Source organism: Peromyscus leucopus, chromosome 10 (genome assembly GCF_004664715.2).
Source record: "Peromyscus leucopus breed LL Stock chromosome 10, UCI_PerLeu_2.1, whole genome shotgun sequence".
In the NCBI taxonomy this organism is placed as follows: Eukaryota; Metazoa; Chordata; class Mammalia; order Rodentia; family Cricetidae; genus Peromyscus; species Peromyscus leucopus.
The window spans coordinates 82,243,102-82,256,711 of record NC_051071.1 but is presented as its reverse complement, the minus strand read 5'-3'; the positions used below and the strand labels follow the sequence as shown (position 1 = coordinate 82,256,711).

The 13,610-nt window shown below is 38.6% G+C and overlaps 1 protein-coding gene across 2 annotated transcripts in view; it reads left to right on the top strand.

Moving 5' to 3' along the window:
* Window positions 1–13,610, top strand: part of Antxr2 (ANTXR cell adhesion molecule 2) — a 131,671-nt gene that overhangs the window by 15,524 nt on the left and 102,537 nt on the right. For both annotated transcript variants that reach the window (XM_028873150.2, XM_037209189.1), the window contains exons 4-7: window positions 3,404–3,485; window positions 4,217–4,324; window positions 4,445–4,513; window positions 5,332–5,412. In XM_028873150.2, coding sequence (XP_028728983.1) covers window positions 3,404–3,485; window positions 4,217–4,324; window positions 4,445–4,513; window positions 5,332–5,412 — 340 coding nt within the window. The remainder of the gene's footprint in view (window positions 1–3,403; window positions 3,486–4,216; window positions 4,325–4,444; window positions 4,514–5,331; window positions 5,413–13,610) is intronic.

The following is a 13,610-nucleotide window of genomic DNA, read 5'->3' as shown; positions in this document are numbered from 1 at the left end:
CTCTGTCTTTCTCTGGTTGATAATGGGGTTTTGTTCCCTGGTTCTCAATTCAAAAAAAAAAAAGATGTTTAATAAACAGTTCTATTTATTTTAATCCTACTTCTTTCCAAAACATACTCGAGGCTCCTTAGGATATAATAACATTAATAAAATATGAAAAAGTAGGTAATATCTTAGAAAAGAAGATTAAACAAGTGGCTAGCTATAAGAACTTAACAGATTTTTGTGACTAAGACTTTTTTGTGGGCTTCTTGGCAGTTGGGGCAAAATAAAAAGTTGACATAGGAACTCCTAAAAGCTATTCTTTTCTAATGAGAGACAGAAAAAGTGAATCTGGAAGAGAGGAGGCAGAGAGGAACTGGAGGGAATAGAGGGAGGGGAAACTGATCAAGATATATATATATATATATAAATACACACACACACACACACACACACATATATATATATATGAGAAAAGAATCTATTTTCAATAAGTGAAAAAAGAGAAATAGATATTTGGAATTTAAAAAAGTTGACATATTGTAAAAGGCAGAAAGGAGGAAGTGCTTAGCAAGTACTAAAAGGTGACAACAGCCTTCAACTGTGGGGCTTCCTGGGGGTTTTACTTGATAGCGGTATCCTTGGCAACAGTTTCAAACAAACACTGATGCGGTTTCAATATTACCCTTCCTTGTAGCTGAAGACACATTGTTAAAGTCAAGCCCTGTGAAACCACGGGCTTTCAAGATGACATGAATCTGAGCATCTCTTAGCAGACTCACCGTTCCTCACCCTTCCTTTTCTTCTCATTTCTACTCACATTCCTTTAGAGTCCTCTGTCACAGCACCATGTGATGTGTACAGGACCGTCTGTCCTTAATCTGCAGCATCATCCACTTCTCATTTGTTGACTGAGAAACTAAGAACTTTTACTTCTTGGAAGCCCCTTGAAATCTGCCCTGTCTGGGTCTGGCTTCCAGTTTCCCTAAACTGACATTGACTAAGAAGAGCCTAACAGCTTGGATACGTACTATCATAAGTGGCCCACACCTGCCCCCTGCGTGCCCATGTCTCTGGCTCTGGGCAAGGACTTCCCCTGTATGTCTTTGTAACACAAAAACGATGAACCACACGTAGTCTGGAGGGGCATGTGTGTGGTAGGCACACTTAGGGATAGAAAACCTTGATGTGTTCTCTGTCCCCCTAAGTGGACTAGCCGTAGCTGGAAAAGACTGTGAATCCCACACTGGTGGGTTCCTTCTACTCAGCCTTGCTCATGTTTCTGGTTCTCACATGCCGTAGTGAGTGGGTCTGAGCCAATGGGAGGGCTATTTTTACCACACGGATTCTGTTTGTGTAAGCTTGCACATCAGTTGTCTCTCTCCTATTTGACAGCAAACATTAATGCTTGAGGACACACTGCCACTCATTTCGAGGAAATACCAAGTATTTGATATTTATCTGCATTCAGATAAAAGCAGTTTCAAGTTGTTTCCATAGATCTCAAACATAAATATTTATACAAAAACAAGCTTATACATTATGGTATTTACTCTGTCATCTGTGGAACTATGATTATTTCCCATGGAAGATTGAAAGTTTTATTGAGCATTTATTTTTGCAAGATGCCTTATAGTAAGGAGCAGGTTCAGAGCAGGAGACTACATCAGCAATAGAAGACATAAGCATCTAGTGCAAACCTCTAGTCTCGCTGAGAAGTGAACAGTTTCAATTAAATTAATTGGGTAAGTAAAATGTTACAAGGAACTATATTTTATCATAATAAAATCTGAATATAGATATGAATAGAAGCTGAGAGTTTGGTGAAAGGCTACAAGTTGGTAGATCTTTAAACCAAGCATTGCAAAAGACAGGTGGCCTCATTTGGAAGAATCTATTGAAACAGGAAATGCAGTTAGGTTTATTTATACCTTGAAACTTGTGCTGTGTTTTCTAGAAGAGTCATGAAATGGAGATTGGATATCTATGAAAAAAATTCATAATACTATTAAAATATCACCAATAATAAGTTACTTTTAAAATGTGTGAAACATGGTGCATGGCTCATTGAAATATTTTAGTATATTTCTTATTAATTTTATGTGTTACCACCACATGTTACACACACAACACATACGTATAATGTACGCATGAAATTCTTTGTAAAACTTCAGAATGCTTTTTAATATTAAGGTGATACTATTTTTATAACCCAACTCCTTTGTATGTTATATGCAGTAGTGTGAACATTATTCATTGTTTCTTTAAGGACATTAATTCTGTTGATAGTTCCAGATTTACATTTAAAACGAATTTTTTTTTTTGCTTTATTGAAAACTAAGAGTTGAAAAAATATTTTATGAAGATATTTTCTGTACCATTAAAATTAATACTTAAGCTAGGTGTGGTTGACTCACATTTGTGATTCCAGTAACCAGGAAATTAAGACAGAAGGGTAAGGAGCTCAAGACCACCCTAGACTGCATAACAAACAAACCCACCAAACATAAAACAAAAGGAAAACCCTCAAAAATTGAATGTATTTTGGACTGGTTTTGTAACATTATTTTGCCTCAGGATTCTTAGTTTTCTTTTCTTTTTCAAAGGAAATTTGAAAGGAAGTTTGAGGCTAGCATGGTCTACACAACAAATTCTAGGCCAGCTAAGGCTACATAGTGAGACCATGCCTTAAGAAGAGGAGGAGGAGAAAAGAGGAAAAAGATGCTTCTTTGCTTTTTTAGTCTTTCTTATTCACATTTTCTTTAACAAGAGTTCATTGACCTCTTGTCCATCCATTCATTTAATTACCCATTCATCCACTCACCCATCCATTCATCCATTTACCCATTCATTCATTCATCAAATTTGTACTAAGTTCCTACTAAAATCAAGAGAATATGCTGGAGTCTGAATGTGTGAATAGTTCCTCCAAAAGTGAAATCCCAAGACTTAAGACTCGATAAGACTGAAGCAGAAAGTGTCGCTTTCCGTGTGCAAGGGTTAACATTCGCCTGTAAGAGTTTAAGAGTTTGTGAGACAGCAAGGCAATGCTCCCTTTTAGGAAGGTGGGGTGAGAGCATCCAGAACATTTTCAGGGAGGTTTAGGCACTTCATTTTTGCATTTGTTTGTATGAAAGGAAACATACTGGACTTCTTAGCACTTGATAAAGCAAGTATGATCAAAGGTATCTGTTCATGGTTCAAAATATATATGATATACTTTGATTCTATGACATATTTAGTGCCTTACCATTGCACGGTTAAAATTCATCACGTCTATTAACATGGTAGAAAGTATAAGAAGTGATATGCCTTCAAAGCCCACATCCTTCCTTTTTTTCTTACTAGTGAGGACTTAAGTTATTCAGAAAGTCTTTATTATGGTCTTCGGTCTTTGATCAATCTCCTTTTTCTCCCCCAGATACAAAATTGGTAGAGGACTGGAGGATTTAAAAGCTGTCAAGCCAGTTGGAGAGACGTATATCCATGAAGGACTAAAGCTTGTAAGTTATTTTATATTTGTAACTATGACAGAGAGTGGCTGCTTATTATATAAGGAAAGTACCTTTACATATTTATGTCTATTTTTCCAATGGTTTAGTCATCCTAGACATGACTGGTAGGAAACACCAGTGGTGAGTGTTGAAAGGTGAAGTTTGTGTGTATTTTGTCTCTTAACAAATCTTCTGTTTCCCTCTGGGATTATATTCAGATTAATCATCATAGGTATCAAAATCTATATCATAGAAACCCAATGATACACACACACACATACACACACACACACACATTTATGTATGTCTATGTATCTTTTATATAAATACCCACATATTTCAAATAAAAATACTAATACAAATACCTAGGTTTATCAACTAGTATATATAAATATGTATGTATTATTTTATAGTCCTTAATATCTTTATCTTGTCAGACCTACAAATTCAGCTTTATAGACCATGCTGGTCAATAGTTAAAATTAGGCTGGGTGGTGGTGGCGCATGCCTTTAATCTCAGCACTTGGGAGGCAGAGGCAGGAGGATCTCTGTGAGTTCAAGGCCAGCCTGGTCTACAGAGAGAGTTCCAGGGCAGCCAGAGCTACACAGAGAAACTCTATCTTGAAAAACCAAAAAAAAAAAAAAAAAAAAAAAAAAAAAGAAAGAAAGAAAGAAAAAGAAAAAGAAGCAAACAAACAAACAAACAAAAAAACCCCTTAATCATTATTCTTCATTTTCAGGCAAATGAACAAATTCAAAATGCAGGAGGCTTGAAAACCTCCAGTATCATAATTGCCTTGACGGATGGTAAGCTGGATGGCTTGGTGCCGTCATACGCAGAAAATGAGGTGAGTGCTGAGCAGGAGCCGTCTACACACGCAGTGTTTCGGTCAGCTGTGTGTGCACGTATAGCTTATCTGAGTCTCTCTCCCCTCTCCCCTCCCCTTCCTATTTCTGTTTCTTCACAGGCAAAGAAGTCCAGGTCACTTGGTGCTAGTGTTTATTGTGTTGGAGTCCTCGATTTTGAACAAGCTCAGGTGAGTTAAACCAGATCTGTAAACTGCAACTCACTAACTTGCCTTAAAGATAGTTAAAGGAGCTCTTCTGTTGTGACTTACAAAGATTTTTTTTTTTATAAAATGATGTATGTTTTGAGCTCTCCTAAAATGTCAGAATGTTCATAGGTCTTGTTATGGGAAATGAAACTCAAAAGAAATTTCTTGAGTATTTATTTGGCGTGGGTCTTAAAAGAAGATAAATGTTTAGATTAATGCTGTGTAACATCCCTTTACCTTAACTGGTAAGACTATGATGGTAGTTATGTCTAGAGTTCTTATCTGCAGGAATTTGAAGAGTCTGTTTAGAAATCTTTAAGACTTTTTTCCCATATAAATCTGTTGCATGAAGTTTTCTCACAAATCACTTTACATTTAAATTTATGTGTGAGTAATGGCTAAAATTCCAGAATCTCCTGCCATTAACAGTAATTAGACCATCTCTATGTTGCTCTGATTTTGTAGCCAGTGACTTTTTTTTAGTTCATTTCATGGTAGTATCTTTGGAGGGAAAGTGGTATCCTTACCATTAGTTCTTGGCCTTGAATTTTAATTGTATTTTTATAGTTATATAACTCTGTCTTTTATATATATATATATATATATATATATATATATATATATGTGTGTGTGTGTGTGTGTGTGTGTGTGTGTGTGTGTGTGTGTGTGTATTTGATCATTAAAACAATTTCCTGTATCACAGAGTGAATGAGTCATAGGCAGTAATTTTTCAGAAGAGTGCTAGTTTATAAAGGGTTGTGTGTCTCGGTCATCCATTAAGCCTTCATCTTCATTTTAAGCTGGAAAAAATTGCTGATTCCAAGGACCAAGTCTTCCCTGTCAAAGGTGGATTCCAAGCTCTTAAAGGGATCATCAATTCTGTGAGTATGCCTCTGAGGTCTGGAACTTATCTGAACCGATAACTTCACATGCTTTTCAAGCTGTAAGAGCAATTTTCGCATGTGGAGCAGGTGGGCAGTGTGTAGCAAAAGGAGCGTGAGCTTTGTTTGTTGCTGCCAACATGAGGTAATTCCAAAGACCCAGATGTCTTTGTCCATGAGACTTGACACTGTTTTCCACGTGTGCTCTGCAATCCTGGGCTGGTGATTTCTAGTTTAAGATTTTCACAAACTGTCTCCGACATCTCCACCCTTTCAGCATGGAGTTAACCACCTTATACCTTGAGAGTTCCCCCAGGCTTTATAGGAGAAATGTAAAATAAAAAATTTGATTGGAATGCAGGATGACTGCTTCCTCCACGCCTGCTTGTGGATTAGTCAGGCAACTTGATCCAGCGGCTGAAGGTTTGATGGCAGTTGTTCTTCCCACTTCAATGATTAATAGTTTCCCTGGAGCACATAATATTTCTGTTTGGGATTCAGCAGCGTCTTCCCTGGTGACTGTTAGACTCTGGGCTCTCTTGAGCGGGGTCTGGCGGGGAAGGCGAGGAATGAAATTTGGAGTCGAGTTCCTGGCTCTTGCTGGGGAGGTTTATGTTTCGTTTTACTGCCTTTTGCTAGAAGCACTAGGAACAGTTGCTATTAAGTATTTATGATATTTGGTAAACATCACCCTAAACTGCAAGTGAATATATATCTCTAAGCAAAATCTTTTCCTTTAATCTTTAGGCATTTATAAAAGGGAGAAGTATCTCACTGCCACCATTTGGTTCTGGCATTTTAAATTTCTCTTTAAAGATCATGTTCCTGAGACACGCAGGGTGGGATTTATTGGCTTTACTTTTACAAGAACTAATGGAGTTTTTAGAGAAGACATATAAGTTGGTTCAGTCACATCTAGTGGACATCCCAAATGTAAATGCAGAATAAAATGGAGATTAAATCATTGCAGGATTTTAGTAGATTATTTAGTTTTGATTTTTAGGGAAAAATTGCCACGTGAAAAATGGTTAAGTTTTATGGCTAAGTTCAGGGTAAATAACAATATGATGTAAAATTTAAAATTCAAGGGGATGGAGGAATAATTGACTCCCTGTAAACCGGTCAGTGGTGTGTATTTTTGATAGATTTTTATTGTGCTTAGGGATGTGCTTGTAAAGACCTCTCTGGATTAGTTCTTTGATTTTGTGCTGTTGTTGTTGTTCTATGCATCAGAATCTTCTAGATGACAGCCTAGCTTTCCAAAACTATGAATGGGGGATAGAAGTGTAGTGATTTTTTTCCCTTCAGGGAAACTTTAGGATGTGATTTAAGTACAGTGCAGCCTGTCTGCACTGCAGCTCTTGGTAGATGTTAGCTCGAATACGTTATATCAGAAGAGTCAGCAGGAAATTAGACACCAAGTCACATTGAAAGACCACTTGCATTTCGTCTGGAGGGTGCAGATGGGCGCCCTGTCATTAGCACAGTTCAGCTCCAGCTGCTCTGTCACCCCAAGGAGCACCCCCTTGGGAAACCTTGCAGGGTCTGCAGGTGGAAGCTGGAGACCAACAGCAGTCTGGTCTTAGTAATGCCCGGCGTGTTTATCCATGAGATGCCAGCTTGAGGGTTGCGTCTCTTTGTAGAAATAAGATGCAATTCAACTACGCCATCTCTTTTTTTTAGGACAGAGGTTGCTCAGTCCCCAAGAATACATAAGACCCTTGTTTAGTCTTAAACTTGAATTGTGTTTTATAGTTACACGCTACTGCCTTGTTTGAAACGTGTATTTGGTATTTATAACAAATGTAGAATGTCTTTCAGAGTGAGTTATGCTTTATCAAACCGGTGGCTGAAATTGTACTGTGGTGTGTACTTAAAGCTAAGCATATGGAATAAATAAGAACACTTCAGTCTTTCAGAGAAGTGAGAAGAAGGGAGTTACAGTCATCCCAGGGGATTCAAAAGAAACTAAAATCACAACTGGTATCAAATGCTAACGTGGATTGGATGTAAACTGACGTGAAGACAGGCTAGGTTTGGATATGCGATGCTATAGAAGGCTTTTATGGTGGGATTTGAATGGGACTTTCACCATTGGAGTGGGGCTAATTATTAACAAAGCACACTTGACTAGAATGGCCTGGGCTCAGTGATTTAAAGAGTAAATGTTGACAGGTAGCATTGACTAAGATCATGAAGATTTAGGCATACTTGGATGAATTTCATCTCCTAAATGAAATGGAAGGTTAATTTAGAGCCTGGTATTTGTATGATGATCATGAAGATTTAGGAAAAACAACAAATAGTAATGGGTAGGGCGATGTATAGAATGGAGTCGCATGTTTACAATCTCTTACAGTTGTCCTCGTGAAAGAGGGAAAAGGGGTGGAGACAGTCTGAGGTTGACAGTAGGAGGACCAGGTATGACTTCCAACCTGCTGCTATGGAACCATGTGACTTCGAATATATCTGTAATGTAATTCTCTTGAATTTTAAATTTCACCCTTGGGAATGCAAGTGACGAGTTGTATTTCATTAGATGGTTAAGAGTGTCCCAGGGCAGAGATGTTGGACTTGGAAACATCTGGTGGGGAGCTAGGAAAGCAGAGCTTAAAAACCATATAAGATGCAGCAACTGATCCATCTGTAAGGCAATCCATGAGGAAAGATGTTCAGCAATGTGTGTGACAAAGTCTTAGGGATAATAGGACATAGCTGTATGGGGATTGGATTCACATAACTATATAAGAATTGAATTCAATAAGCAGGTCATGAAAAGGATTTCTAGATGGTATGATAATCAATATCAAGTGTTTGGCCAGACATTACTTCCAAATCTTCGGGTCATGGGATCAAGACTCAGTCCCAAACCCGGTAATGAGATCTGTATCTGCTATGTCAAATGTTATGTAAAATTTCAGGACCCCACACTCACAAAAAACGCCACAATTTCTTTTGAGGGAGCATTCTTTTCCAGTGCTACTTAGAGCCAGGTATCAAGAGGAAAGACCATACTCAAATAATCATAGTTCCTTAAGGCAGAGGATTTTTAGCTTGTTAAGAATAAAACTAACTCAAGGACCTAACTGGGGAAACACCCAACAGGTTCTTGTTCCTGGTCAGAATGAAGTCAAGAATAGGGCGAGCCTGACTCTTAAGCTATGTAATTCTTACGTCATGCTGTGTGGACTCCTATGCCTAGGGTGGTACTAGTGCTGTAGCCTGTTATTTGTGATAGACGGGTAATAAAATGGTGAATCTGGGTGATTAAAAGTTACCCAAACCTGAAAGATCTCTGGATCATAGGACTAAGGAACAAAAAAGGAAGTCAAATGTAACAGCAGCATTTGGCTCCAAAGATGGATAACTAGCTGAAGGCAGAGTGAAAACTTCTCATACGGAGTGGGCGGAAGCTTACTGGACACGCTTAAGAGCTCAGTGGAGAGGGGAATCCAATTGATTTTGAGAGAGAAAAAAAAACCCAGAGGGGAAATGTCCCTTAGAAAATTGGAAGACAAATTAAATGTTAAGGTTGGAAATTTTTAAAATTGAGTCATTACATCTCCCTTTGTTATTTCCCCCAACCACACTGACTGCAAGCACAAACAATTTCTGTTTTTCTAAACTTGAGATTATTTTTAAAAAATTGTAGTCATTAAAATTGTTTTTGGTTTCTTGAGAAAATGATTGCAAGATTTATATTTGAAATGAAATTGTATTTGAACTACTAAAAGTCAGACCCAACTTGTGAGTATCCCGTGGTTCAAAGTCAGTGATTCATTACACTATGCTGTGGAAGAAAAGATAAAAATAAAACAAACCCACAGATTGATGAACAGTCTAGAAAGAGCAAAAGTAAAAATGCTCTGTGGAAACTCCCTGGCTTTTAATTTTCAAAGTAGGACCATGGATGTTTCGCTACTTGGAATTATTTATACAAGTTTTGTTTTTAATAAGAGTATCTTGGAGAAGATTAAACAGAAAGAGATGAATCCATCATGAAGCTGGCTTCATAGAATAACTGTGATCAGAAACTTAAGAACACTATACTCAGTGTGACTGTGGTTAATGAGAATGTGTTTGGAAAAAGAGCTAACATAAAGTACAGGTGCATAAACAAGAAGCGAATAATCCCAGACAGGGTGTATTCAAGTAACATTGCAATAGATGCTGTCTAAGAGGAACTATACAATGTAGATTTAAAAAGTCACTTCATCCATAGTGTTGGGAATATAAACATTGGCATCTGGAGCTAACTTGTTTCTAGTCATGTTCATTGTTGTTTTGTTTGAAAAAAATCTGAGTGGGTGTAGAACTAGGTTATAACAGAAAGGGGAAATACTGCAAACTTGGTTCTCTCTTGGCAAGCAGAGAAGCTGGAGCCTAAAAGCTGAACACCACAGTGACTTCAGTGACTGTCTTAGCTGGGGAAACCTGTATTTGTAAAATCATGGTTGATGAAAAGTGCAGAGCTTGAGTGACTATAAAGATTTAATAACCAAACTGACAAGATTTATTCAAACCTAGAATCAGTTTTCAGGGTGCTGCTTAGATACTACAACATGATCACCAAGGATTAGAACACAGTCTTCTTTTTTTCCTCTTATCTAAAGTCAAAAAGGTTTCTTAGCTTTTATTATACTCAAGCTATTAAGATAAGTACAAAATAATCTTGTGTGGTGATATATTGTGCACCCTAATAAAATTTTCCTAAAGATCAGAGAACAGAACAAGTCACTAAATTAAACATAGATGCCAGGTGGTGGTGGCACACACCTTTAATCCTAGCACTCCAGAGGCAGAGATCCATCTGGGTCTCTGTGAGTTCAAGGCCACACTGGAAACAGAGCCTGGCAGTGGTGTGGTACATACCTTTAGTCCCAGTACTGGGAAGCACACATGTCTTTAATCCCAGGGAGTGATGGCTGGGCGGAGAAAGATATGTAAGGTGTGAGGAGACAGGAACTCAATCAGTTCAGCTGAGACCCATTTGGGCGAGGACTCAAAGGCTTTCAGTCAGAGGATTTGTGGAGTTGGTGAGGTAATAGATGATGGCTGTGACCTGCTCTGCTCTGATCTTTCAGCTTTTACCCTGATATCTGGCTCTGGTGTTTGTTTTTTTTTTTTAAAGACCACCTAAGATTCAACAACACCACATCCAGGTTCCTACCCTGATTTCCCTTCATGATGGACTGTAAGTCCTAAGATGAAACAAACCTTTTCCTCTTCGAGTTACTTTTGGTCAGGTTTTTTTTTTTTTTTTTATCATAGCAGTAGAAAGCAAACCAGGAAGCTCTGTATTCATTTATCTGTCTGTGCTTTTTATTGGAAAAGTCCTTGAACTACATGCCCAGCCCTGTATTTGTTTTTCAGTCAAATTTAATTAAATTGAGCAAGTGATATTTGTAGCATAATGTTCCATACACTTTTTGTATTAGGTTTCAGTTTAAAGATATGGTAATCCTATTCATTTAAAATTATTTACATTTTTATGGAATAGGCTATTTAGAAATAATATATGGACTTTTCACTCTGTCTTGGCTTATATTGGTTGTTGAAAGTTTGTGGTTTTGTTTTTTTCCAAACGGGACATTTGATATTTAAATCATAATGCTCTGAGCTATGTCTTGTACTGTTGTCATAAGTTTTGAAGGTGCCGTAGGCTGTAAATAATATTTTTACTTCCTTGCTCCATTAATTTATTCCAGGTTAGATTTTATCATGGGAGTATTCCAAGTACAACTTTTCACTAAATAGCCCTATATTGTCCCAAATCCCAGAAAACAAACAAACCCATTAACTATATCATACATAGTTTTCAGTTCATGATACAGCTTTTACTTTATGTGTGTCCTACTGGATATTACAACTCACATCTAATATGCAGACTCGTTCAGGAGGTTATGTGATCTCAAGAAAAATATAGAAAACTCCACATACATGAGACATCCTTTTAAATATATCATAAAATCCTTTTTTTTTCCCTGCAAGTGATGGTTCCTTGACCACAGTGTCATTGCATTTGGTTACTAATCAGCAGCTATAAACACATGAGTGTCAGATGAAGCCAACACAATGCACTCAGCATAGACAGAGGAATCTCTGGAAAAGCTGGCTTCTGACTTAGAGTTGGTTCCCATTCTTCAGTTCTGTGCCAGCTCTTGCTTACAGAGGGCATGTCTGCCCCTTGTTAGCTAGTGAAGAGCCCGGTCTCTAGTGAAAGTCTGCAGCCTGACACTGCACAAGATTGCAGAGGAGGTTTAATCCAAATTAATTTGGAATGTGCCTGCAGCATCCAGGGTTCAAACACCATTTTGATACCTCATTCAAGTTGGGCTGCGGAAAAGGGACAGTAGTGACATCCACTTTCATCTCGGGCCAAACATCTGTGCCCTCAAGGAGGCCAGCAGGCAGCTGCAGCAGCTGCCTCTCCACCGACACCCAGCCTTGGTGCTAACCCAGAGTGGAGAGGAGACAGCCTTATCTGATTCTTCCCTTTGCCCTCGTCAAATAGAGAAATTCCACAAAATCAGTGTTTGCAACTTCACAATCTCCTCAGAGAATTCTGGCTTCTGAACTGTACTGGTGATAGCAACAGAAAATTAGCAATTACTGTTTGTAAAGGACACTGTAATTAGTTCAACAGCCATTTCCTATTTATTTATTTATTTATTTATTTATTTATTTATTTATTTATTTTAAGACAGGGTTTCTCTGTGTAGCCCTAGCTGTTCTAGACCAGGCTGGCCTTGAACTCAGAGATCTGTCTGCCTCTGCCTTCCAAGTGCTAGGATTAAAGTGGTGATCCACCGTGCCCAGAAATCCATCTGACCCTACAAGTCAGAAAAGATGACGTATTTGGACTTTGAATTTTTTTGTTACTAGAAAACCATTTTTTAAATTGTTATACACATTATACAGGAGGCACTCACACGAGTCTTAAATAGGAAGGCGTTTCAACAAAGACATTTAAACATGGCCACTTGATTAACAGTTTGGAACCTAGGGTTTTACAAAATGCTATTTGTCTGTCTGTTTTCCATTGTAATTCTACGCAAGCTTGTAAGCACAAGATTTACAGATGTGCTGTTGTCCCAGTAGCAACTCCTTCGTGAGCTCTGCCTCCTGGAATTTCACATCTTCATCTTCCACTCAACCTGTATCCCGTGGGAGCAGATGTTGATGAAAAGGACCTTAGAGACTGTGGTTCACAAAAGGAAGAAGGAAAGAAATGAAGAGAAAGAACAATGAAAGACCAGCCCTCAGCAGGACACAGTGCGCGCGCGCGCGCGCGCGCGCGCGCGCGCACACACACACACACACAAACATACATACATCACACACACATCACACCCACAAACACCACATATACCACCCCCCACACACTCCCATACACAAACACACACACACACACACACACACACCAGACACACACACACATCACACACACACAAACACCAGACACACACACACAAACACACACACCCCATATACCACACACCCCCCACACTCCCATACACAAACACACACACACCACACACACACACACACACACACACACACACACACACACACACACACACACACACATCTAAGTCTGCCCCTGAGAGAATACATGGTATTTATCTTTCTGATTCTCGCTTATGTCACTGAACACTATCTCCAGCTCTGTACACCTTCCTGCAAATATCATTCTTTTTCTTTTTCCTTTTGAGGTTTACCTTTTTTTTTTGAAGTGTTTATTTTTAACTATGTGTGTGGAAATGTGCATGAGAGTGCAGGTGTCCACGGAGGCCAGATGCATTGATGCTCCCCCACCTCCTCCTGCCTCCAGAGATGGAGTCACAGGCAGTTATGAGCTGCCTGGCGTGGGTGCTGGGAACTGGACTCACATCCGCTGCAAGAGCAGGATACACTGATAACCGCTGAACCGTCTCTTCAGCCCTTATTCATTTAATTATGGCTGAATGAAGTTCCCCTGGGCATGTATGTATCACATTTCCTTTACTCCCTAACCTGCTGATGTATATCTAGATAGTTCCATGTCTCAGCTATTGTGGATGGTAAACAAACAAACAAATATGGACACATGTATGTTGGCTTAGAGTCCTTCATGTATATACCCAGGGGTGGTATGGCTGGTTCATGTGGTAGTTCTATTTTTAGTTTGTTTTCTTAAGAAAAGAATTTGACATATG